At 40.8% G+C, this 27,500-nt stretch overlaps 2 protein-coding genes across 4 annotated transcripts in view; one reads left to right on the top strand and one right to left on the bottom strand.

Moving 5' to 3' along the window:
* Positions 1-3,515, bottom strand: part of LOC136840854 (trichohyalin-like) — a 505,698-nt gene extending 502,183 nt beyond the window's left edge. The window contains 1 exon segment of the mRNA XM_067107799.1: positions 2,313-3,515. Coding sequence (XP_066963900.1) covers positions 2,313-3,140 — 828 coding nt within the window. The 5' untranslated portion in view covers positions 3,141-3,515.
* A 387-nt stretch (positions 3,516-3,902) lies between these two features.
* The window catches only part of MED20 (Mediator complex subunit 20), a 176,312-nt gene continuing 152,714 nt past the window's right edge, over positions 3,903-27,500 (top strand). For 2 of the 3 annotated variants that reach the window (XM_067107800.1, XM_067107803.1), the window contains exon 1: positions 20,877-20,971. In XM_067107800.1, coding sequence (XP_066963901.1) covers positions 20,886-20,971 — 86 coding nt within the window. In that variant the 5' untranslated portion in view covers positions 20,877-20,885. Of the gene's footprint in view, positions 4,053-20,876; positions 20,972-27,500 lie in introns of those variants that run through there. The other variant, XM_067107801.1, reaches the window with a different exon arrangement.

Genomic DNA, 27,500 nt, shown 5'->3' on the forward strand with positions numbered 1-27,500 from the left:
AACACAAATTCGTATATACTTCTGATAAAAGTGTTTCTTATAAAAGGAAGTGGCTCTAGAATATGAGACCCTACCAGTCCTTAGCTGGCTCTTTTGGACGAGTTTTTTAGTCCCATGCACCTTTCTGCACTGGATATGACCCATCACATTCAAAATGCCAGGGACAAAATTCACTGTTTATGTCAACAAATGCACAATGGATTCTGCAGGAAACTATATATATATATATATATATATATATATATATATATATATATATATATATATATATATATATATATATATATATATAGAGAGAGAGAGAGTCACAGTACGGGAACTTTTGTGTAAAATATAGGTTCCTCATCAGTGCCTCAGTAACTTTTATTACTGCTTTTATGTGATCCTTTGATGCAACATATTGTGCCTGAAGGAAGTGAAAGCCTTCAGAAAAAAATAAAGAAAACAACGACAAGAAAAGGTTAAATAAAAATGATTCAGCCCTCAATAAGATAATACTTGAGCAAATATCCAAAGTTCAAGATAGAAGCTGGGCTGCAGATATCTTACAGCATCAGCTGCACGGCTCAGTCACAAATTATTCTAGTCTCATCTCATCACGGCAGAGCTGGTTTTCGCAATTTATCTCGGGCGATTTTCAAGATCGTTCTGTTGACTTACACGTGTGCGCTGATTGAATGCGTTTGTGTATGTAAACATAAGTGTTAAAGTGGCACGGTCTCATGCAATATTTGTCTATAAAATACAAGGACCTTTACTTAGCCATCCGTTGAAGCCTTTTTTTTTTTTTTTTTTTTAGCTCCGCTCCTTATCGTTCTTAGCAAAAGACACGACATTTATTATACACATTTAGGGTTTTCGTCTCAAGAAGCTTCCACTCGTATTATCTTCTAGCTTAATACTCAATAATAAACATAGGTCTACATACACACCTGTGGGTGCATGAAACATCAGCACTCTGTAATGGCCGGAACAGGTTACTGGAATTCAACAGGGCGGGTCGCTCTGACTTCCTATTACTCTACAAATTCTAAAGTGATTTTCTAAAGTGATTTCTTCATCGTAAAAAATTGAAAAATATCGTTAACGTTGTTGAATACTTTTGTACAACGGTTGTTCGATCATTTATGGGGCCGTAATCTCCATTATATATGTGCACATGGTTCGGTGCACTACTAACTTGTCATATCGATTAAATATGTCTGGAGTCTTTTGATAAAAAGTTTGCTAATTGTGTCCTGAGTCTTCTTCCACAAAGTCATTCTTACCTTCAAGCCAGTGTGTGTGTGAATACTTAACAGCAATATCTCCTAACAGGGTGATATCTCTGCTGCAAGAATTCAAACATTGTAGTAATTAAATTCGCATTTTGCCAACATACTGCTTACCACAAATTAATTATTTCGGTTGGAATATTTTTTTTTTTTTTTTTAGTATAGGCGCATATGTTTTCAAAATTAAACGACTGTATCGGCCACATCAATATTTGCACACTACTAGCCTATATCTAACATTGCACTGGTAATGGCATACACACACACATACAGACATATATATATATATATATATATATATATATATATATATATATATATATATATATATATAAAACGTTAGTCTACATATTCTATCAGTAGGCCTAATATACTCACTCATCCATCACTCTTTCATTACACATTTTAAAAGGGTGCGTGTGTGTGTTTGTGTATACGAGAGAGAGAGAGAGAGAGAGAGAGAGAGAGAGAGAGAGAGAGAGAGAGAGAGAGAGAAACTGTTATATCCTGTAAATATCCGTATGTTATAGGCATAAAGTATACGGGTAAATGAAAAACTGCAGCTACCATTTGTCTTTTCCTTAGTCACTGTACTGCATGACTTTCCTATCCGCCTACAAATACACAAACGATATGAGTATTGTGCGTTTATATTAAAGAGATGAATTTGCCTGAATGTATGCATATTTACATTTGAAGTAATGCGCTACATTATATTCAGTACATATGTGTATACACATCTTTGAGTGAAGTTTATAGGCCTATATATATATATATATATATATATATATATATATATATATATATATATATATATATATATATATATATATATATAATGTCTAACATTTTTCTACAAGTCATATTAAAGTCATGAACAAACATACATTACAACAATTTACAGCAATATATCTTAAACAGTGATTACTTGGACATGTTGTTGTGAGACACTCCCCTTACATGGTACTAGGCCAAATCGATGTTCCAATCGATGTAAGGGCGGCATTATGCTAAATGATTAATGAAGAAGTTCCCTACCTGATTTTCAGAGTTCAGTAGTTTGAGCTGATCGTTGATGAGGGAGTACTTCGCACTCTCCTCTTTCCTAAGGGCACGCTCCTTCTTCAGTTCGGGAGACCAGAAGGTCTTGATAGAGTGCATGGAGGAGCCCAGTTTCTGGTTGGTCAATTCCAGTTCCTTTTTGAGATTCCCCAGTTCCTTCTGGAGATCGGAATTGTGCACTTGTAGTTCGGCTAAATAACCGTCCCTTCCCATCCCCCCGAGACTGCCCGCCCCATGCCGCCCGCTAAGGTCCGGGTTAGGGCTGGCTCGCGACCTTCCCATCGAGTGGTGGTCACGGTAGAGATCGTCCTCGAGCATTGGCCCGCGATCTAGAGATCTATCCCTTCGGGCCATGTGGCCTCCCTGAACACCATGCATGTCCATGGCTCCTCGCTCCATGCTTCGGTCACGAGGATCACGTATTGGCATAAACTCGCGATCGTGTGCCTCTCGGTCCAAGGAGTGATAGTTACGTCCTACGTTACTGCGACTTTGGCTACGGCTACGGTGGTGAGATCCTGGTGCTGATCCGCTACGGCGGTCCGCGTCCATGGTGGCGTGGGGGTCCATGTATGGCCCACCGTGGTCCAGCGCCAGGGTGGGGGAGGCAGCGCGAGTAGCCGATCTGCTACGGCGCGCGGCTGCTGAAGCGGCTGTAGGTTGAGGGCTGTGGGCGCGGTGGTGACCGCCCTGGTCCAAATAGTAAGGGTCGTTACTACTCAGGTCGCGGCGCGAGGATCGGGGCGACCTGGTACTTGGCACCCCTCCTCCCCCACCACCACCGCCATACACGTCGCGCGACATCCCACCATAATCATCACTGCCTTTCACTACACACTGATGCCATCATCATCATCATCATATCACCGCACCACAACACTAACTATCACTGCCTCCTCTCGCACTACTGGCCGAGGGGACACTACTGTGACTGCAGGCCGCGATCAATGGTACACAATGTGGATGAGGGGAGATCCCACTGCTCGCCAGACACGCCTTTTCTCACATCTCACCCTTCCGTTCTTATCGTTTATAACACATCTTGAATTCATCTGTACCACTATGCATAGCAAACACTAACACCTATTATAATATAAAAGCCGTAGGGACATCTCGCCATGGAAAACTGAGATTAAAAGAACGGCAACCTTCTTTACCCATCAGCAGCTGGAGTGGGCCGGCGCAGTGAACGCCGACCAGTGTTGCCAACGATTGTTCTTGAATGTCTGTCTTACATAGACTTACATGATTTATCAATATCCTGTTCGATACTGAAACATTGTAATTGACCTCACACTGACGATTATTCATTTGCTGAAGTAATCAGTAACCTTAATGGAACGCTGTGCTCTAATCTAGTGGGTGAAATGATGAGATTAGTTCTCAGTAAATCCAACAGATGGCAGCAATGGGGAGACCGCCACAGCAGTTCACATTTTGCCCAATAGGCGGCCGACTGACGAATTGGCTGCCAAGAATACGATAACCTATAAAATTTTAGATAATCCATATCGACAAAATTATTTTTATAATTGCACACTTATTCAAATAATCATGTGAATAAGGCAACATAAAATAGTTCTGTAAGTGATTTTAATGAAAAGTACTTGTCCACGCGTCATCAGTCTTATTAAGAGGCGGCAATTCGAGAAACGATATTTCTTGCTAATCATACGAGATTGGTGCCAAAACATAAACAAACATGGGAGTCACTGTGTGAGTACAAACAAATTGTTCTATAATTTAATTTATGAGCGTCTTATGCAATACTGTAGTCCATAACTCTACGTGATTCAACGGTTTCTATCAGTCTGCTCTAATCCTGGTGTTGAAATTTACGTAGAATCGCCGGACAGAGGACACCCGGTATGTGTCACTTTTTTTGCCATTCGGATCCGAGACCAGTCATGCCTGTTTTAATGGAGTTTGACAGGCTTTATTAATTACAGACCTTATTGCACGTTTGATTAGATGCATATATGTCTGATAATACGCCCGTAGACTGCTTCAACTGTCTCCCTTTTACGTAGTTGCGTTAGCCTAAATACCAGGTCGAGCTTAGCCCCAGCCTATGTCATTTCGTTATTACCCGAACCTATCCAAGGCCTAGGTGGTACTTCTAAGCAAGAGCTCCACACGGACTGTTACCTTGGAAATTGATTTTTCCTATACGTTTAATATTGCTGATGAAGGAGGTGGTGTTGTTTATTGTTGGTCAACTATCATTAACCTCATATCTACCCAACATGGTAGGGACCCTTTGGGAACGCAGGGTTTTGGAAATGTTGGGAGAAAGACTGGACCGCCATGTTGTTGTCACGGGATGGCTGTGCGCATGTGCATGTTATTAGGGAGCCATATGTTCCAGAAGGGATTGGCTAAGAAAACCTGTTATAAAAGGAACTATACAAACCTAATGTATCCTAACCTAATCTAACCTAAACAGGCTGTGTTATCTAGTCAGGAGCTCCGCCTTCCGGACCCCCTGGTGAAGGAAACTCCATTTTTTACCAAAAGCTCCTCTATAAGACTACGCATGCACGAAACCATTCCAGGATGGCCATCGTACAACTTGAACCGACAAAAAATAATTATAAATTCTTAATAATCAACCAAAATACTAGAGGAAAAATCAATTTCTAAAGTAATATCCAATGCGGAGCTCTTGTTTAGTTCTACCTGAATGACTTCATAGGATAGGACCTGGCATTTGGCCTTTGGCCTGAGTTTTATATTTCAATTTCAAATTGCCAAAGGCCTAGCCTACACTATAGCCGTAGTTTTTATGGCCCATTGTACTGGCTCCTCTTGCTCATGGTTTCATATTACAGCTATTAGGCTTAATTAATAATTACGTAGCCCAGCCTACTTGCCTAGTACAGTTTGTACAACATACAGTTTAATGAATTGTTTTAAAAATATGATAGGCCTAAGCTGTTTTTTGTCAGTTTTTCTTGGAAATTTTATTAATAATAATGGTAAATATTCACTATAAATCCCTTATTTTAAATTAAAAACTTGTGAATTATAGTTTTCTTGAGAGGCTAGCCTGAATTTTGATGTGTTTTTGATGACTTCAATAGGTTATTCATTCCTGTATGCTGCCCTAATAATTGTTTGCATAAAACTGTGCACTGCTACCACATCCTGATTCCCATTAATCACCGACCAGATTATTTACCACTTTTTATTTATGTTTATGATATTTCCTGTCTTTTCTGTATGTTTTAACATTCATCCGTAAGGGACTGGTACTAAACACAACACCCATTGTGCTCATAAACTGGTAGGCCTAGTTACCAAACTAGAATCGTGCAGTAGTGGCCTGCAGTTTTACCATTGATTAAACCAATACAATGCTCCCTCTCATAAAAACAGTTGAGGATAGAAAACCATGGTTTTGGTATGGGGAGGAAATATGAATGACTGGAAAGCAAGGATGCAGTAACCTAACTTTCTTAAATTAACTTAGCTAATGATTCAGTGCCCTTTGGTACCTGAGGGGTCTGTGGAGAACCCCTCATCCTAACCTGACTCCAAAGGTATGGTTTCTTACTCAGGTTCTTTCTACTTTGTTAGACCAAGGGTTGCTCTGATGTCTTAACCAAGCATTTGTTATGGAAATTAGGCTAATATAAAATTCTTAAAATAGACACATACAAAACTTTCACAGTATACATCTTTCACCAGTTGTGTAATTTTCCATGCTATTGAAAAAATTAAATAACTCACTTCATGACTGAATACCTTATGGCTTACCTTTGGGGAGGATGAAAAATTGTTATACCCTTTTAGACACAAGATGGAAAAGTGACTATGTTGCAGATTGGGAAATAAGTCTCCTGAATGGTAGTCATCATATGAGAATATTGGTGGACTTGTTCATCAGAATCCAACTACAGTATATTTAACATTTTGTGGTAGCTTGGGACATTGGTTTTAGAATTTTGGAATTGTAGAATTCAGCCTGACTTAACAATGCAATAATTGGTTTTGTTGATGACCATAGTTGCTAGAGGCGTTCAAAAACCCATTTCCTAGTAGGGCCCTTCCTAATTGATATATACAGTACTGTTAAGGTGTAGGGGAAAAATGAAAACAATTGGTTTGCACCAACATTAATGGTAAAAGAAAAGGCATAAAACACAAGATAAATAGATGGAAGAATGCTTGATCGTGTATTTGGGAAGAAATCCGTATGTTAAGTAACCCTACTGGCTACCTATTCAAAGGTCATTAATTTTTAAGTTAAAACTAACCTAGGATCAAGGTTTGCCTGACCTAAGCTACTCAGGCCTCAGACTCTGTTACTTCTACTTAAAAACAAAAGATAGGTTTGCAACAACGATAATGGTCAAACTAAAGATTGGTTTGTAATAACAATAATGGTCTGAGATTCATGAAAATAGACAGTACAGTATATGTGTTTGCTGAAAAGATTGTATTGCCTCAAGGGTTTCAAAAAGTAAAATATAGGTATCTTATGTTAGGATAGGTTAATTTGCCAAACCAATTGAGTGTGGCCTAGCCACCAAAATTATGCCCTTGCTGGACTGGCTTAGTCTATTATTAGCCTAGTCCATACAATAGTAGTTTAGCTTGTGCTTATCCTTAAAATACACAAGCTCCAATATCCAAGACTATTCCTTAGGCTTATACAAAAACTTAATCAATAAGACCTAGGCTAAACCTTACACCACTTGCCATAGTAGGCAAGTGTTTGGATAAGTTCAGCTACAGGTTTTTTTTTATCTGATTCTGACTAGGTTAGCCATACTTTTACTTATCTTACTCCACCCTCAGTGATTTAGTGTTAAAGAATAGCAGTGGCTGGTCTTAAAAACCTTAGCATTTTAGCTGTCGGTAGCCGTACCGTAACGCTTTCATTTTTCATATGCTCCACGGTGTTCAGGCATTGGCTGCGTAATCTGTGTTCTGTTGTTGGTGAATGGTATTTGTAAATCTAACACAAGATATTAACATTCAGACCAATGACTTAAGGTTATTATATGCAGTAATACTGCTAACACAGCTTAACTTGCACAAAGTTGATTAACTCGATCGTAGTAAAGCAACACACTTAAGCTATTGATGGTATAAAATTGTTAGCACTGCCAAAATTGCATAGGTAGCGTAAGACCATGGTGCAAATGTCAAATAATTGTGTGGAAGTGCAGTTTTTTATTTTATCACTTGGCTATAAATACCCATAATGCTATTTGATCTCAAAAAAGAGGTCAAATAGCATTACATTTTATATAAGTAACTTACCAAGCAACTACATAGCTATTAGTTCCCAACTATCGCGCAGCTTAAATTTGGAATTCACAGTAGCGTTCTATTGTTTTGGTGTCAGTAACTCTGCCCCACCCACTTTCGGGGAAGGATAGGTACAACACAACTGAAGAGCCCAATTTGTTTCTGCCAGTCAACAACTGATCATCGGTTGTTGGAGCAGCTTTGGTTTGAATTTTGGACTATTGTATCACCGGATGGTTTTGACTTTCATCACATTTGGTGAAGTATTCCTTGCTTTGGTAGCACTTACACTAATTAGGTTAGCTTATTTAGTCTGGACTTTTCCTGAGTGTGACTTAATATGTCTGACTATAGTTCTTCTAGCATCCGGTTTTGCAGCTATGACTGCAGTACCTGGCTCACGTCAGTCAAATATGACTCCCATACCATTTGTAGTCATTGTAGGGGACAAATTTGCTCTTCTGGCTTAATTTGTGACGAATGCAGAGAGTGGGATCAGGGGAAGTGGAAGACTTTGACAAATTATTTAGACAAACTCGAAAGAAATACACAGGGAAAGGCGGCTGCTAGAGCCGAAGCTAAGGGTTCTGTTAGCCAAGGGTCACCTGCTCTACCTGCCCTTTCTACACCTGTGACTGCCTTTTCCCCTATCACCAGTCCTCCGACTTTTCCTGCAACTCTATTACCCATCTCCTAACCTTTGAAACCTGATGCCATTGCCAGTTTGGAAGCCAGGATAGACCATAAGTTTGGTCTCTTAGTTAATACTGTAGTTCAGATAGGGGCTTCAGTAGGAGATCTTATGGATAAGATTAATGTCAGTGATTACGGTGCAAGTGCAGTGTCATTGGAGGAGGTAACTACTCGTCCCATTGACGCTCCTAGACAAAGGTCTCTGTCAAACTCCCCTAAACCTGGGAGGAGGCAAACCATAAGTCCAAGGGAGGTCGGTGGGGTTGTCCCACAGGTAGTTGCCCCCTCAGCTGAGCCTGTTGTATGAGGGTCCCAGGACTCGGTGGACAGCCGCTGGAAAGGCGTCCAACTTGATGTGTATGCCCTTTCCTCTAATGGGTCTAATTCAGGATCTGATGGATCCAAGTGCAGTGCGAGTAGAGGCACAAGTGGCACTGCAGAAGTGCATCTAGGCCATTGAAAAGGCCCGATTCCATGTAAGCAGACCAGAGATTGGGAGCAGAGTCCCAGACCGTCTTGTAGCTTTTGGGGACGATCCCAATCATGCGTTGCCTACAGTGCCAGTGCGAGAGTGCCAGTGTGTGATGCCCAAACGGGCTTCCAAGTAATGTTCAAAGCACCCAGTGGGATCCGAGTTCTCAGTGTATTCTGAGCATCCAAAGGGATCCAAGCTGTTAGTGGGATCCGATGGGTCCGAGTGCCCAGTGGGATCTGATGGATCCAAGTGTCCAGTGGGATCTGAGGGGTCCAAACGTCCAGTGGGATCAGAGGGATCCAGACATCCAGTGGGATCCAAGGGATCCAAGTGTGCAGTGGGATCCAATCATCCAGTGGGATATGAGAAGCATGCAGTGTTTGAGCAGTCACCTGTGCACATGCATTCTCCCGTGTTTGCCCGCTTACCTTCCAAGGTGACACCAACTGCATCCAGACATCCGGCACCACACTCCAGTCGCCAGTCGGTTCAGGATCCTTCATTGGAACCAATCCAGCGTTGCGTAGATATTATTCTAGACCATCTGCAAAAGCTGACAGTGACTTATGAAGCTGCGGATTTGGCTACTTCTCCCATGACGTCTGAAGAAGAGGACTTTGACCAGGAATAACCCTCTTCAGCATATGCATCTCTTTTAAAGAATTTCCTGTTCTGCTTTCCGACATTCTTTTCCCCAGCAACCCCGTCTTCTCCGAGTTCGGCATTCATGATGAAACAGCCTACAGTCTGCCTAAGGCTTTGAGAGTTGGCTGACAGAGAAGAGGGATCTGGGCAAGGCTGTTTTTGCGCCCCTTCTCGTTTGTCGAAGGGATGGTACCTGTCTTATGTCACTGGGGAAGCTCCTTCTTTGGGAGTTTCTGCCTCCTCCCAAGGGGACTTCCACAGTTTGACTGGTTTAGCACAAAGATCAGCATTCTCCTTTACCAAAGATTTTGTTCACATCATCAAAGCTGGATCACTTGACGCGGTGTGGAACATCTTTTAAGGTGTTCGAAATCTTCAGCCTCTTGGATTGGAACAGGGGCGCATTGGTGAAGAAGATTGAAGATTGTGCCACCCTCCAAGATAAATTTTCTGCAGACTAGCTAGGAGTGCTCTCATGCGCAGATAAGGCAATTAAGGACAGATCCCAGGAGCTGGCAGCCTCATTTGCGGTGGAAGTCCTCAAGAAGAGAGAGCAGTGGTGCTAATTCACCACAAAAGGAGTCACTCCATCCTAGAGGTCTGCTCTCCTTTTTGCTCCTTTGGACCCCTGTAGTCTCCTTCCCCGTGCCACAGTAGAGCATGGAGCAGTGGAATTGCATAAGAAGTCTACGCAAGATCTGCAGGCACAGTCCACCAAACGTCCTAGGGAGTCATGACGTGTTCCTTTGGCCTCTTTTGCTTCGAGGACAATCTCGCCACTACAGCAGCAGCCCTTTCAAGGCGGTAGAGCTAAGTTCCAGCCATGTCCACAAACAAATCTTCAGTCAGTTTGACCAGCCAAAAAAACTTCAGTCAAGCCCTCCTCTTGCAAGTGAGGATCCTGTCCTCCGTGTTCTGCTGGGAGCCAGACTCCTACATTTTTGGAGCAAGTTGGAAGGCAGAAATGTCGAACCTTGGGTATTGAAAGTCATCAGAGAGGGATATTCCATTCCTTTCAGGAAGAAACCTCCCTTAGTGTCCTCTCCCATCAACATGGCAGCCTACTCCTTAGGCTCAGAGAGGTTTTCAGCTCTTTTGCAGGAAGTCTCGTCTCTGCTCAGGAAGAGAGCTGTAGAGGTGGTCGAATACATAAGCACGCCAGGGTTTTACAACCGTCTGCTCGTTGTCCCAAAGTCATCGGGAGGTTGGAGACCTGTCCTTGACATCAGCGCCTTGAATTTCTTTGTTCAGACTATGAAATTCAAGATGTAAACCAATCAATCAGTCCTGTCTTCCATCTGCCAGGGGGATTGGATGGCAACCATAGATATGCAGGACGTGTACTTCCATGTTCCATTACACCCGGATTCCAGGAAGTATCTTCAGTTTGTGTTCCAGGGCAGAGTCTTCCAATTTCTGGCTCTGTGCTTCAGCCTCTCTACAGCCCCTCAAGTTTTACCTGGGTTCTCACCCCATTAGTGAAGTGGCTCCATCTCATGAAAGTCAATATTTGTTTATACTGTATTTAGACGACTGTTTCCCATGCTCCTCTTCGGAATCAAGATACATGGAGGACCTTCAGAAGACACTTTCTCTAGCCCAAGAAATGGGCCTGTTAATAAACATAAGCAAGTCCCAATTAGTCCCTACTCAGTTGATTCTGTATTCAGGAATGAAGGTTGACTCTTTAGCTTTTTGGGTTTTTCCATGTGACAAGAGAGTCCAATCCTGCCTCTGAACGGTTCAAAACTTTCTTTCTCTCCCTTCATGCTCAGCCAACTCAGCCAATGGGTGGATGAGTTTATTGGGCACTCTTTTATCCATAGAGAAGTTTGTGCCTTTAGGAAGACTCCACATGAGAGTGTTACAATTCTTCCTAAAGGCCAGACGTCATATCAACGTGAAGGAGCTGAAGGCAATTCACTTAGTTCCTCAGCACTCTGCAACAGCGACTTTCAACAGCACAGTCATAGTACACTGTCAGTACGACTGTCCTAGCGTATATAAAGAATCAGGGAGGGACTCACTCCTCTCGTTACCAAGCAGCCAAGGAACTCCTCTGGGCACAGGACAATCACACCAAGATTGTCACACGTTTTATCCAAGCCAAATTAAACGTCCTAGTGGACGAATTAAGTCGCTGCAAACAGGTCCTACCTATGGAGTGGACGCTGAATCCACAGGTGTGCACCGACTTGTGGAAACACTGGGGAAAGCCGTCAGTAGACCTGTTTGCAACACTGAGGAACCATCATCTTCCCTTGTGTTGTTCACCAGCCCCAGACCCTCTAGCATGGGCAACTGATGCGATGCTCCAGGACTGGTCGAATGTGGATGTGTATGCCTTCCCATCATTCAATGCGGCGAGAGATGTCATCAACAAGTATCTCTCACACGACAACATGTCGGTGACCCTGGCAGCTCCTTTTTGGCCTCAGAAGGAATGGTTTTCAGACCTTCTTGATCTCCTAGTGGATTTCCCAAGACTTCTGCCACAGAAACAAAATCTATTTAAGCAACTGCATTTTCACCGGTTCCACCAAGGTTTATCCGCTCCTGCTCTGACAGGCTTCAGACTGTCAGGAAGCTTGTCAGAGCAAAGAGCTTTTCGAGACCAGCTGCCAAGGTGATTGCAAAGTATAGACACCAGTCTTCCTCTAAGGTTTACCAGACCAAGTGGGCAATCTTCCGTAGCTGGTGCAGAAGACATGATGTCTTGTCTTCTTTTACCTCTGTAGCACAAACTGCAGACTTTCTGCTTTTCTTAAGGACCTTCTGAGGGTTAGCTACACCCATGATCAAGGGCTACAGAGCTATGCTTAACTCTGTGTTTAGGCATAGAGGCTTGGATTTGTCTACTGATAAAGACATCAGCGATCTGATCAACTTGTTAAACACTTCAAAATAGGACAAGACAGCCTCAGTGTCTTGGAATTTAGATGTAGTTATAAAACGGCTTTCGGGCCCTCCATTTGAGCTTCTTCAATCCTTATCCCTTCAGGATCTTACCAAGAGGACTAGTGAACTACAGGCCTTGAGCAAGAAGGTGGGTTTTGCACAAGGAGATGTGGTCTGCTCCTTCACTTTGGATTTCTTAGCTAAGAATGAAATGCCTTCCATCCTGGTCCCATTCATTCATGATCAAGAGTTTGACAGACATTCTCAGACCAACAGACCAAGAGAGAACTCTTTGTGCAGTAAGAGCGTTAAAGCATTACCTTGAGAGGACTAAAAGTACCAGAGGTCCTTCCCCTAACCTCTGGTGCTCAGTCTAGGACCCAGCACATCCTTTATTCAAGAACGCATTGGCATTTTTCTTGAGGGATGTAATTTATGAGTCTCACCTGAAGATTCAAGAGGAGGATTTTCCTATTTGTAAAGTTAGAGCCCACGAAATTAGGGCAGCTGCTTCCTTGGCTTTCAAGCAAAACTTATTTCTCTCCATGATTGTGCAATCCACCTTCTGGAGGTGCAAGTCAGTGTTTGCAAATTTTTATTTGCGTGATATTGAAACAGTACATGAGAACTGCAATACCTTATGTCCATTATCCATGGCGGGCATAGTATTGGGGGAAGAATGATAGGAGGTATTACTTCCATTCCTCTATCCACTCACCTTGATTACAGGTTGTCGAGTTTTGGGAAGTTTTTGGGGGGTTTACTGTGTACCTGGAATGCCCACCATTTGTTGTGTTTTTTAATGGATGGGAAATACTTGAGTGATTTTATGTGGTGTATGGGTAACTGGGTTATCTGGTGGTTTTGTGGTACTGCACCCAGAGCAAGGGCATTTGTTTTCATTATAATGCTTTGGCAGCCATCGGAGTACTCCTCGGCTGCAAAGCATCCACTGAAGTAGAAGCGACACCACTACCGGTCGAGATGAGCACCCACCAGGGGTAGTGTCTTCCTGCTGTAGCTCTCTCACCAGGTAAGGTTACAACAAGCATTGTACCAATGCTAGCTACTTTTCGGTTTCAAATTCATCTCCATTACTGAGTGCTTTTGAGTAGTATATGTCCATGTATCCCACCTCCTGTCAATGTGAGATTCAGCTATGTAGTTACTTGGTAAGTTACTTATATAAAAATGACATTTTTATGATAAAATAAGGTTTTGTATATACTTAATAAGTAACTACATGATCGGAGCCCTCCCTCCTCCCCTCACATGGACATAGTGCACAAATTTAGCTCTTCACCTGTGTTGTACCTATCCTTCCCCAAAAGTAGGTGGGGCCGAGTTACCGACACCAAAACAATAGAACGCTACCACGAATTTCAAATTTAAGCTGCCGCGATAGTTAGAAACTAATACTGTTGCTATGTAGTTACTTGGTAAGTATGTATAAAACTTTATTTTATCGTAAAAATGTCATATTTTCCACTATGTACTTATATATAGTGGAAAATATGTACTTTTTCATCTTGAGATCTAAACTCACTCAACAATGGGGTTATGTGATCTCTCAAGCCATGAAATGAGAGAAAAGTTCAATGAAAGGAACATGTGCTCTAGTATCAAGGACTTTTCCTTTGGCTGTAGTCATGTCCACACATCTTGCTGTGCTGTTGCTGACTCTAAAGTTGGATCTTTTAGGGAGAGTTTGTCCTGGTCCCCTTTTGCTGTGAAAGAGGTAAGGCAAGATGTGGAAAAAGACCAAGAAGCATTTGTCAGTGTCATTAAGTGGGAACACTCCGCCGCTGGCACTGCCATATCCTTTAGGTTCCTTCATCCTGTACTGCCCTATTCCTCTCCTTGCCCCTTATTTTTATATAAATAACTTACCAAGTAATTACATTCCTATAGTTTCTATTAACAATGTAATTACTTGGTAAGTATAAAACTTTATTTCATCATAAAAGTGTCATGTTTGTTCTCCTCTGGCTCAGTCAGAGCGGGTTGCATACATGAAAGTGGGCAATCAGTGCATGGTTATTTTCAGTGATAGCCCATGCATGCCAAGATCTCTCCAGGTGAGACCGTGATGTGTGTGTGTGTGTGTGTCTTTGGGGTTCATTACCACCTGCCCCTGTTCCATAAGCTGTTCTAGGTATGTTTGCATCATTTGACTACCTGTAGATGTGGCCTTTGTATCCAAGGAAGCACATCTTTTGCCACCTTCCTGGACCAGTAAGCTTTGGCTAGGGGTTCCTCTGCAACTGATGTTGCCACTCCCATTAGGGAGCTCAACCTAGTTGAGCCTCATGTAATGAGTGTTTTACCCGTGAGAGATACCTCCATGGTATCAAACACAGGCCATACTTCTATTCATTTGCTGCACGTGCCTCAACTAGTTCTCCTGCTGTGGCAAAGAAAAATAAAGCTTGTGGACCTAGTAACATGAAGACGCACAGGCACACTTCTTCCTCCTCTTAGTTGAACTCTTCCTTCTGTCTTTTTCTATCTCTTCTTCCTCCTGTAAGAAGAAGATGAAGAGATAAAGGAAACTCTCACAAGAAGTCCAACTGAACTTCAAGTTAGGGCCTTTCTTTTCCAAGGGATTGCATCTAAAATGGGACATCTGCCATAGGTAGGGATGACACAGGGAACTCTGAGCATTCTTGGGTCCCTGAGTCTCCCCATTCATTCTTAGTCCAGAGAACTTCCTGACTGTTTCTCCTGTGCTTCAGTAGAAGTATGTGGAGTAGAGTTGGTGCTACCCTCTCATACAGCTCGTACATGATATTGGAATTGTACATATGAGTGCAGGGTCCTTGTGTAGTGGTTTGCAGCCATTTGATATCCCCAGGTATCATGTTGATCTTATACATGGGATTGTGCAGGCCCTTCAGTGTTGTCTGGTTCATCAAGAGATTCTTGTGTGGACATTTTTGCTATCCCTTGGTTTGTACTGTTTTATCTTTTGTGATACTTGGATGACTAATTAATTCCGGCACCCTCAGAGGCACAGTTGCTCCAGAACAGAGTCCGCCACCTTACATTTTGTTTTGATCTGGAGATCCCCATAAACTGGGAGGGGTCAAATCTCAAGCAGCTGGCAAAATTCCTGGGCATGTTAAGTCTTCCTGTCAGATTCTCTTGTTAGCAAGCCCAGGGAGGTGGCGCCTCAGTTCCTATCAAAACAGGACAAACCAACTCAACTTGGGCAGGTGGTTCTGGATTACGTGTTGTCCCTGTTGTCCCAGGAGAAGCTTCTGCTGCATGGGTGTCTCACCAATACTCACTTCAATGACAACTGAAACTGTTGGTTTTCCTTGGACAACCCTCCCTCACACCTCATGTCCATGAGCCAAGAAGTGAGAGAGGAATTTGGTGGCATGTTTCGCTTCTTGGATGCATCAAAGGAAGGATGGGACACATATGTGATAGGTCTTTCTGCCTCAGGTGTATGGACAAAGGATGATTTTCATCTGCACATTAGCATTTTGTAAGTGCATATAACACAGTTAGCCCTGTAAGCATCCAAGAGTGTGGGATACATTAGTCTGGAGTGCTGATGGGCAACAATAGAATTATAGTGGCTCCATTGAAAAAGTTGTGGACACAGTTTCCTTTCACCTTTGCCAGTTGATAAAGCAGATGTATTAGTTAGTGGTTTACCATGCTGTTGATCTGTCAGGCAGGTATGTTCTGTATAGGTGGAATGTTTTGGTAGACCAGCTCAGCTGCCAGGGACAGCTAGCAGGGATTGAGTGGTTCCTACATCCTTGCTTGACAAAAAGGCTATGCAGGCTTGGTTGAACATGGGTGATTGATCTGTTTACCACATAGATTAACAGGAAACTCCCAGTGATCTGCTATCTTGTTTCAGACCGCTGGGATGTTTTGGAGGACATCTTCCAGCATCACAGGGATAGTTTGGACATTATATCTTTCCATCTTTCCACCATTCATTCTAATTCACTGAGTTATAGACTGAGTGTTTGTCACACCAGGTCTCAGAATGATCTTAGTAGCTCCCTGTTGGCTTTGCTTTCAGCGCTGTCCTGATCTAATATTCTTGTTGAGCACACAAGGAGATTTCCCCATGCCCACTCTTCTTTGCCAGACACGTCTTGAGGTGCCACCAGTCAATGTGAACCCTGAGCCTTCATGGTTGGAGGTTTTCCAGCAGCTCTTCAAGAGGCTTGTTTTTGCAAGACTGTGTAGTTGCCCATGTTCCTCTTGTGTATCATCAGCTTACATGTACCATTGGAAGTGGGGGCCATTAGTTGAAATTTGTTTTGAAGTGGAGGTGTTTCTAATTAGAGCTATTTTTCAACAGATTGTAAACTTCCTTGTCTACCTTCTGTGAGACAAGCTCCTGTCTGTCTGTGCAGCAGAAGGCTATTACTCTGGGTTGGGCCAGGTCTTCCAATTGAAGGGTATGGACACCTCTCCTCCTCAGTAGAGTTGTTTGTACTTGTGAGGAATTTTGAACAATCTTGCCCACATTGGGAGCCTTGTCCTCTGGATGGAATGTAACTCATCCTCTGTAGCCTTTTTGGAGGCCTCTGACTGAGCTCTCACTCTTTAGAGTGTTTTAACACTAGCCTTAGCCTCCAAAGCCTGTTGGCAAGTTGTACGGCCTATTTTATCTTGTTCAACACTTGGAGGGTTGGGAATCTCTCTTGTTTATGTTTGTTCCTAAGTTTATGGTGAAAACTCAGTTCCTGACGAAAATCAATAAGAGTTCCTGACGAAAGGATAAGAGTTTCAGTATCTGCCAGTACCTCAGAGTGTGTGCTTAGCATCAGAGGGAAACTTGTCCTCTCACATGTGAGGGAAGAGTTTGAAACAACACTGCTGGCTTTCAGTGAAACCCTCTAACATGAAACATCTCCAGCATTTGTGATGTCACCCTCATTCGAAACATAGGAAGCATAAACATATCTCCTGCTCTTGTGCAGTGGCAATACTTATGTGTAGTTTTAGAACTCGCAAATGCTAAGAGGAGTCATCATGAAAACTGGATAAGACATATGCATGCTGAAAGAAGTTTGAACAGGCGCTGAAAGAAGTGTATACACTACCAAATACTGCATGTCATGTGCAGCTAGTCTTGTAAGATGTGTGGGCAAGAAGACAGGTGCATGTTAACTTTTATGGAAGAGTCAGGTGCACATGAAATATCATGACTGATCTTATAAAGTTGATCCATTAGAAGGATTGTGTGAAGTTGATCCATTAAAGTGAAAGGCACCCCCAGTGTCCCCAGTTATAGGTGGGACCTTTATGTGGTCACTCATGTCTCATGCATGGGAAGAGCAGTAGTAACAATCAATAATCAAAGGCAAACTGTGGTTTCATGTAGTGAGGTACGTGTTACTGGTTTCAGATTAGACATTTTTACATTTTTTCACAGTTTACATGCTGCAAGGTAAAAGATTAATATAGAGGACACTGTACAGTTGTAACAGGGTAGGAGCAAGTTGATGCCAATGGGTATGCATTTACAAAGCAATTGTAAAGAATGTGATCACAGGCAACTGTCACAAAGAATTAGCAATATAACATTGTTTTCTTCTGCAGTCCAGCTGAATATTTTTCTCAGCACAATCATTAAACATACACAAGATGAACAGCAGTCCTGGAGGATGCTTAAGGACGAGGAATGCAGACGAGACATACTGCCTGTTGCATTAGGTATCTTATCATCCATTCCAAGCTTGCTTCACGTGAGAATAGCATCCATTCTTGGTTGCTTCATCCAATGGAACTTAGTGAAATTATTTAATGAAATTAAGAAATAGGTGTCTGATATTGAGAGGGTCTTTACATCAATTTATTAATGCTTATCCAGTATGGATAGTATTCCAACAGACACACCAGAATAAGAATACTTCCACTTGACTAATTATTCGTCTAGGACCATAAGGTCCCCTCATTATGGTTGCTAAGTCATTCCCCTGTGTGTGTCTGTCAAATATAGCACTTTGTCGAGATACTTCTGATTTTTTCATAGCTGCAGTCATATCAATTAGAACTGCACTTATATCAATCATTCTTAACCATTTTTATAAAGCACATTTTCCCAGCAGTTTGACATCTGAACTCACTTGTGCTGTTTTCATGGATTGGAATTGGGCTTATTTGTGTTTGTAGAGTAGTAAGAGATGCCAGAATATGCTAATGCAGCTGATTAAGGGGTTGCATCATTAGCAAGTTAACAGCTGAGTCCTCAAAAACTCCCTTAGTGTTGGCCTCATCAAGCCAGATGCTACATCTGATTGCTGGTACCTCTTGCAACACAACCACTTCACCTCTGAAGACTCTTGTCCCATTGGCTTATTACCTTGGCAGTCCCTGCTTGGAAGCACCTTTGATAATGCTTCAGCCTTAACAGAGATGAAATTCCACCCGTTACTTAACTAGTAGTGGCAGTCATGGCACTAGTACTCTCTCTCAAGGCAACAGTCCTATGCTCATAAAATCTATCAGTCTTGTCTCTCCTTTAGCTCAGTGGGCTTCAACAGCTTTAGCTACCCTTGATCAAAAACCTGGCTTTTGTAGTCATGGGAATCCATGGGTCCTTTCTCCAAAACTGCTGGTTCCTCCTGCAACTTCTCTGTTTTGAAGGCAGTGAATCCTATCTTGACTATGCACAGGGGGACATCTGATTGTGCCTTTTCTCACTTGTGACCCTGTGGCTCACTTTTGACTAGCAGCCATAAGTCCTCTTTGACCAATGCAAGTGTCACATCACCACACCTGTCTCGCACCTGTAACAGGTGACACATGTCACCTCCCATTTTCATGACTCACTTTTTATAATGACTGTAGCTCCTATCTGGACTTTGTGCATGGCAGATCTGATCATAACCATGTCTCATCTATGACTGCAGATTCTTGTACCACTTTCTACTTTCAAACCTTGTTTATTATAACCAGTTGTGATTCAAGTATTTCTATGTCTCCTGTACCTGTTGTAGGTGGGTTGGTATTATGCAGGTGAACAGTATATCATTGACATATGACTTGTGCATTTCATCCCACCCAGTATTGGATATCACATCATTCAATGAAAAATTAGCACAATATGATGTTCAATAGTAATAAATTTCTAATGCAGGTTAGGACCAAACTGAGGACACTCAAATAAAAGGCAGGGACTGCTGACAAACCTACACAGGTCATAACAGAAGCTGAAACCTAGATACTGACACAGTATCTGAGTCTTTGCCTGGGCTGGGTTCATACCTTTTATACTGTCCAATATGACCCAACTTCCCAACTCACCAGTGACTCCATTGATAGCATTTCATTGGAATTACCCCTTCTGAGTAAATATGATGGAAGTCAGCTCACATCACTGTGCAACTAGAATGAATTTCTGATTCTCATTAAGGTGGAACCATGTATATTCTCAAATGAAAGGCAAGGATGCTACCAACTAACCCACACATCATAAAAGAAGTTGGAATCTAAATACTTACAATGTTTTGTGATAAAATGGTTGAGTTTCATTGAAGAGGAAAAGCTGACAGCTAAAAGGATGCAAAGTGCATTATCCATATGTAGAGAATGAACCAAGTTCACATCAGTATTCATTTTGTGATTGAGATTGGGAAAAATCTTGCTATATCTTACAGTAGATAATCAAAAAACCCATGTTACATAAACTGTTTATTATGGAAATTAGTACACTTTAAGTTTGCAGAGGTGTTTGCCGTGATGTTAAACATTCTTTAATATTAGGCAACATTTCTCATTATGAGTTTTTAGACAGTGTCTAGACATCTGAATTATGCCTTTGGTGTTGTGATATCCTTTTGATGTACAGTATTGGGTTTCATTACCAAAGAAAAGGAAAATATTCCTAAAATGTCTTTGAACCTGGTGTATATCACCCTCCTGCCTTCTGCTTCTTGTGTTTACTGAGGAGGCAGAACTAGAATGTTCTTGCACTTTTGCTGTGGTGTTTTTTTCTGATTTATGACAGAGCCAAAAGAAGATATTCAGGAGTTTTGCTGTGGTTTACTAGGAAATCTCAAGGGTCACAGATGTTCTGCAGGCCAATAGCACATTACCTGTGCTTGAGCCAACCATTGTCATTTTACCTTCAGCTTCCATGATGATTATTGTATGTTATTTCAAGGCCATCTCTGGTTTTGGTTATATTGTGCCTTTTCTGGGCCATAACTTAGGCATCTATAGACCTATTCTTGTTGGTGTGAGATGCCTGTTTATAATGGTTTTGGAAAAACAATGCTTTTAACTTTTAAGTGTTGTCCAAAGGGTAAGGGCCTGGAAGGTAGTTCAGAGATGAAAAAAATTAGTATAACTGTGTTCTTTTTCTAATTATGTACAGTATGAGTGTGTGTGTGTGTGTGTGTGTGTGGTCCTTGACTGAATTGCTTAAACAAGCTGGTTTTCTTGTTCAGGAGGAATGATGAGGTAATGAGATGAGAAAACCCAGGATATGGTTCTTGGGTTCCCTTTGTGTAGGCTGTCTTGACCACTGAGCCCTTTGAAAGCTTTGTGTGGATCAGAGAAATATGAACAAATTTTCTGTTATTCAGCTATTTATTCAGATGAATATAGTATGTAGTTGGAAAAGTAAAAACATCAAGGCTGCCCTGTGTGAGAGGAGAGTATCAGCTGTGGGCTACAGATTCAGGTATGAAAATAAGCATGTTAGGATCTTCTGGTATTGGAGAGGGAAGGAGAGCTTTGCAAGGGGAGCTCTATTAATTTATTCAGTTCATTGGATATTTCCAGCAAGGATTATTGTGTATAAGAAGGAGTTTGGCTGATTCTTTATTTCTGAAATAGATACAAGGACCATCAACAAGCCCTTTTTTCTATTTCATCCTCTGTATGATGTTTAGGCGCTCCTTGCTGTATGTCTACGAGTACGAGCCTTTTGTACTTCTTGATCTGTAGCATAATAGACAGCCAAATGCAAGTACAGTATCTTTCTGAGGCTTTAGGTAGAGATTGAAAGGGAGTATTAAAGGAGGTTTAGCCACAGGAAAGCAGGATACTGTACCTGCTTCATGAAATGGAGAAGAGAAATATTGCTGGGAGTTATTTTTGTACTCGGAGGTAGGATAGAAATTACCAAACTGTTCAATTCTAGGTTGATTGCCACATTGTCAGGATTGGAGACCGCAACCTTGCTGAAATGGCTATGTTGTTAAGTCTGGAATTTTGAATGATTTTAGTCTTGCTTTTATATGGTCTAGGTGTGAATACCTCAATGTTCACTTTGGTGATGACATTGATAACAAAGGCTGATTGCCAAAACTTTTGCAATATAGTCAAGGTTTTGCAATTACTTCTAATCAGTTTTTGTTTTATATTTGTATCTCCTTTTTAAGATATCTTTACAACTGCAGTACACTTAGTAACACATTGGCTGGTGTAATCTTACAGATGTTTAAATCATTCCCTTTTACTTGGTAACTTGGTAGCATTCCCTGGTAAAAGCTGGAAATAGTTATTGGAGCTTTTCTTAAGTCACCTTCAAGAGTGGACATCTTGCTACGCTTGTATCTGACTGCCTTGTTGAAATATTTATGATGAGTAGAAGAATTTTATAACATGCTTGATTTTAACTTCTGGTAATGAATATTCCTAATGCGAGTGTTGAGCAATGACAAGGTGTAGGACATATTTGTGTGTGTGTGTGTGTGTGTGGCTGTTGTATATCCTCCCTTACTATTGACCCTCAACAATTCTGTACTTTTTGTATTTGTAGAGTAGTTGTCCTGACTTTCCCTGTGAGGAGTGCACTAGCTAGTCCCCTTCAAAGTGGAAGAGATTTGACAAGAAATGTAGGAAGCAAGCATTTGGCAATGCCACCAGCGAGGAATGCTCAGCCTCTTACACCGCCGAATCTCTGTTACCTTCTTCCCGGACTCCTCTGCTCCTCCCCTACCCTAATTGTTTTACTCTGGCTTGGTCCAGGGGGTGTACACATGTGGAGGCGGTGTCTCGTTGCGTCCTCCCAAGGTGAGACCTCTACATGCTCGTGGTGGATCACCCCATTCCAAAGGGCGATGCGGGAAAATAATGAGCTAGAAGTCATAGATAGTCTGCCTTCAGGCTTCTACTATAGGCTCCTCCTGCTAGAGAATCAATTTGGCTATGGAGATTGGTCAGTAATCTTTCTCCATTGAAAGAGTTTATTCATGAAACTCACCACAAGATAGAGGTAATAAGCAGTGTGTTGCCCCTCACAGAGTGAATGACTTCATGATTTTGCTGGATGTGAAGGAGGCATATTTTCAGATACTGTACCCATCCATTTGACCACCAGTTTGTCTGCTAAGGAACAGTTTAGTAGTTCAAAGCCCTGTGCTTCAGACTGGGAGTAGCTCCACAGGTTGTCACATGAGTTCTCACCTTGGCATCAGCTAGGGCTTACTTTCATGGGAATTGCTTTTTGTCCCATCAGTAATTTGTTGTTTCTGGTATCCTTGGAGGTGCAGTTACTCTACTGTAGGTCGGAGACAACCTTACTTCAAAATAATCTGAGGATTGCAATATCAGAGTTCATGCCCAGGTCTAAGTCAGCCTTACTTGCAAAATAATCTGAGGATTGCAACATGAGAGCTCTTGCCCAAGAAGTGGGGAAGCACCTAGGAATGCTGATAGACATAGCAGCAACAAGAGTCTGGCCATCAGCCTTTTGCCTTACAATTTCACTGCTTACCAACCTGCTTTCCTTAGCTAATTTGAGGAAATATTGTACAGGATCTGCCAGAGTTTTCTTGCCGTAAGTCTTTATTCTTGACACAACCAGGGCCTGGACCCTTTCAGCCTATGTCTCTAATGACAGGCTGTAGAGGAGGTTACGTAGTCATTTTTTTTCTGCTAGGTGCTCTGTAGGGGAGTACTAATGCCATTAGTGCACCTCATACAGTGCATTGTAGGCCTTATTTAAGGTTCTGTGCAGCATCCCTTCGGCCCCTAGCTGTAGCCCCTTTCAATGCTTTTACTGTACCTTCATTCATGTTCTGTTGCTTCCGTCTTTCTTTCCACCCTCTCATAACCTTTGCTTCATAGTGCAACTGCTAGGTTTTCCTCCTGCTAAACCTTGAAAATCTTTTTACTGTTAATTTCAGTTTCAGCAATGAATGACCTCATAGGTCCCGCGCTTGGCCTTTACCCTAAATTCTATATTCCTTCCTTCCCTGCCAGGTGAAAACTCACTTTGCATGTCAGTTTAATTCCCCCCCATTCACCGACATACCACCAATTAAATACCTTGTTATAAAGCTTCAGCACCCATTTCCAGCTCACACTGACGAATAATCTTAAAAAAGGCTCTCATTTGTAGAACTATGGAAAAGACGAATTACGTTGGAAAGTTGTTAGGCGAGGCATTTGGTGTTTTCTTGTTAACATTAGGTCTTATAAATTATTATTTTTTAGGTCTTCTCCATTCAGAACTGTGGAATTTAGCTTCACATGATTTGCTGATCTGTGTAAGGTAGACTGCAAAACTAGCCGTATTATATTTACTGGTTGCTTGTGGGTTTTCATAGTTATTTGACCTAATTCTTCCAAGGATGGTTTTTGCAAACTTTTATGTTAGAAACATTAGAGTTCAGTAAAACCTGTTGACCCTAATATTTGTCACATAGATATTTCAGAAAAGAATACATATGTAAACAAAGGTGTGTTGTTAAATTGTATGTTGTTCATGGAAAGAAAGAGGAAGGAGAAAAAACATGCAAATGGGTAAAATAAATAGTATTTGATGGCTGTGGAAGTTTTAGGACATGAATTACAAGTAACTGCTTATCTTTGTATACAGAAAGTAGTTTTTTTAATTTACCCATTTTGTTACTTCCACATGTTCTGAGAAAAATACAAATTTGGCAAAAATAAAGGAAGTTTTAAGAAGGTTTATGCCTTTTTAGTATCATAATAATAGTTTTTTTTTAGAATAGCATTATTCGAGAATATAAGAGTTAATTAAGTTATAGTTTACGAACTGCACAGTTCAGTATAAGGTATCTTTGAGTGTATGTGTGATTTAAGGTTCTTTCTTGGGTTTATGTAGTAGCCAATACAGTATGCACCAGATCTCTCTATGCTTTTGGAATGTCTACATTTGAAAGTTTGAGAATTTATTATTGTTTATATTGTATCTGTTATGCTGTATTTGAAGGTTCTACGTTGACTGCAATTTGTAAATGTTATAATCGACATTTAATATTAGGTAGTGGATTGAGTGTTCTATCTGGAGTGCAAGTATGTTTGGCCTGAAATTTTGGGTTATCGTTTTCTTTATTGCCTGTACGTTTTTCTCTTCGTGCTAAAGGGGAGACTCTCCTCTCTCTCTCTCTTTACAATCTGGAATTGAATTCATAGAAAGGGTAGTCTAATGCTGAAACGTGATGGTGTAATGATAATGACAACGTAGGCTTATTTCTTACTAGGCTGCAACATTTTCAACATCAACTCTTGTGTGGTTTATTATTGGTTTGGTGGTCATTATTCACTTTGTGAGTTTTCTGTCTTTATTTAGTGTCATTCATAGTTTTCATGAGATTCAGTTCATTCAGTTAACAAAGATGTTGATGTGTTACGTAGACAGAATTTAAGCCATGTATTTTTGTACTATTAAAGTTCATCGTTATGGGTGTACTTTTGTTTTCGTTCAAATTATTATTATTATTATTATTATTATTATTATTATTATTATTATTATTATTATTATTATTATTATTATTATTATTATTATGGAATTTAAATAAAAGATATCCATGATGTCTTGGTTATTTAGCCTAAATGATTGTGACAATGACCGTCTCTCAAGGTTCAGAGGTCACAAAAATAGAAAAATATCAAAGTAAATATTGATATTTCTCGAGATACGATTATTCGAAACGAAGTTCAAACCTCATTTCACTTGCCCGATCGGCGTCAGTAACCTAGATGTTGTGACGCCAGTTTTAGTAGCCATAAATCAATCAATCACTTGCCTGACAGTCTCCTTTGATATGTCACTCTAACGCCAAAAGGTTTCCCCTCCGGAATGGTGGAGTGGACAACACATAAATTCTTATTTCCCACGTTTTTCAAGTGACGATAAAACCTGAAGCGATGCTATTTGTGCCATTCAGTGTTTTAAAGATGGTCACCCTGTTTACAGAGTTGAAAAGAGTAGAAGTTATCTCATTTTTTTGGAAATATATTATAAATAAGTGTCATGAGCCTTAGACGACTGGAGATGATTTTCTTTTGGGATTTCCACCCAAGGTTTCAAATTCTTTTTCGTATCGGCCAGTGATCTTTTAGACATCTGGAACATTCTATTTAATGGTGAAGTTCACTAATTGTCCTGGAATGTGTAACAGATATCTGCTACGATTGATTTTTATTATTGTTGCTTATGTTGTTTTTTGTCTTTTGTTTTCATTACTCCATGTTTACATTGTATATGCTTTAAGAACTTTTCTTGCCAAGTGCATAATTATTTTAGTACTGTAATATTTTGTGGTCGCCCTTAGAATTTATTATTATATCATACATAAACGCTCGAAGGATATTTACAAGGTGTTTTAATTTGTGTTTTTGTACCACTAGCTTACAGTGTAAATCATTTATTGCATATACAGTATATTATATATATATATATATATATATATATATATATATATATATATACATATACATATATATATATACACACATATGTATGTATATATATATATGTATGTATGTATGTGTGTACAATATGTATGTAATGTATGTATGTATGTATGTATCTCAGGCCATGTCCATCAATATGGTTGGTTCCAGGGAAAAAAACAAACGGTCAATTCCACATTCAAACTTTTAACTTTGTGAAGAAACGCTATACGATAGTATGAGCCTATATACGATAGTATAGAAGGCTCACCAGCAGCGTATCAGAACCACATATACAAGCAACACCATTAGCCTCTATCTCGCATGTACTTGTACTTTCCGAATATTAGGACCCCCTTCTCTTCAATTCCCTTTCCATGCCATTTCTCCTGGTCTTTCTAGGTCTTCCTCTCGTTCTCCCATGTCACGTTTCGTCATCCTATTGTCCTCCATTCGTTTCACCAAACCACCATTTAAAAACCCTTTCCAGTGCACCTCATTTGCACTGTAGGCATTACTGGTCTTTTGCAGCGTCCCTTCGGCTAGCTGCAACCACTTTCATTCCTCTGTACCTCCGTTCATATTCTCTCTCCACCTTACTGTCCACCCTCTCTAACATTGATTCAGAGTGCAACAGCGAGGTTTTCCTGTTACATCTTTCAAACGTTTACTGTTAATTTCCGTTTCAGCACAGAATGGCCTTAGACCCTAAAATCTATAAATCAATCAATCAGTCAAACCATTTTAAAAGCGCTCTGATACATCATTTCACATATGCCAACCTTTTTTACCGTTTCTATGTATCACTACCTTTCACTGTATTTTCACTCTTCTTATGCCATTTGTATTACACACATTTTATCTCGGCAGCTTCCGCCTCCTTTCTTTCATTTGCATTTAATTTTACACTTCACTTCCATGAAGGAGATTCGGCCCAATATTCCCTTTGGCACTCGCCCTGCTGCGTTTGTTGCTTTCCATATTCTGTAACTCGCCTCTTCTTTCCCCCTGTTTCTAAATACACAGGCCATGCCAGTTAACCTTTTCCGTTCTTCAGCCATCCATATTAACATTTATTGTTCCAACTTTCCGGTTCCCATTTACCTTATGGACCCTACTCTTGTTCATTTATGTACTTAACTTTTTCGTCTTGAAGTTTATTAGTATTGTAAAAGTCTAATGGCGAACCATGCCAAAAGTGGCAGTAGAATTAATGAAAATAAGTATGTAGTTAGATAGCTCGTTAATAAACTCGGTAAAATTGCATACAAAATTAGTTGGTTAGATTTGGGTAATAACATATTAACCGAGCATCGAGTACTTTTTAACACCATTAATTCAAAAGATTAAGGAGATGTGATTTATAGATTAAATTTGTTATTCTTGAGGTGATAGAGAAAAAAATGCAATGAATTAGGAGTTAGTTTGAGTTTGGCATTCATGAGGTAATCGAGATACAAATGCAATAAACGAAGGAATTTTTTTGGAGAATTATTCATGTTGTCATATACCTTCAGCACACGACTGTGACGTACACGATTTAAATCCACTAAGCACAG

The sequence above is a fragment of the Macrobrachium rosenbergii genome, chromosome 8 (assembly GCF_040412425.1).
Source record: "Macrobrachium rosenbergii isolate ZJJX-2024 chromosome 8, ASM4041242v1, whole genome shotgun sequence".
NCBI lineage: Eukaryota > Metazoa > Arthropoda > Malacostraca > Decapoda > Palaemonidae > Macrobrachium > Macrobrachium rosenbergii.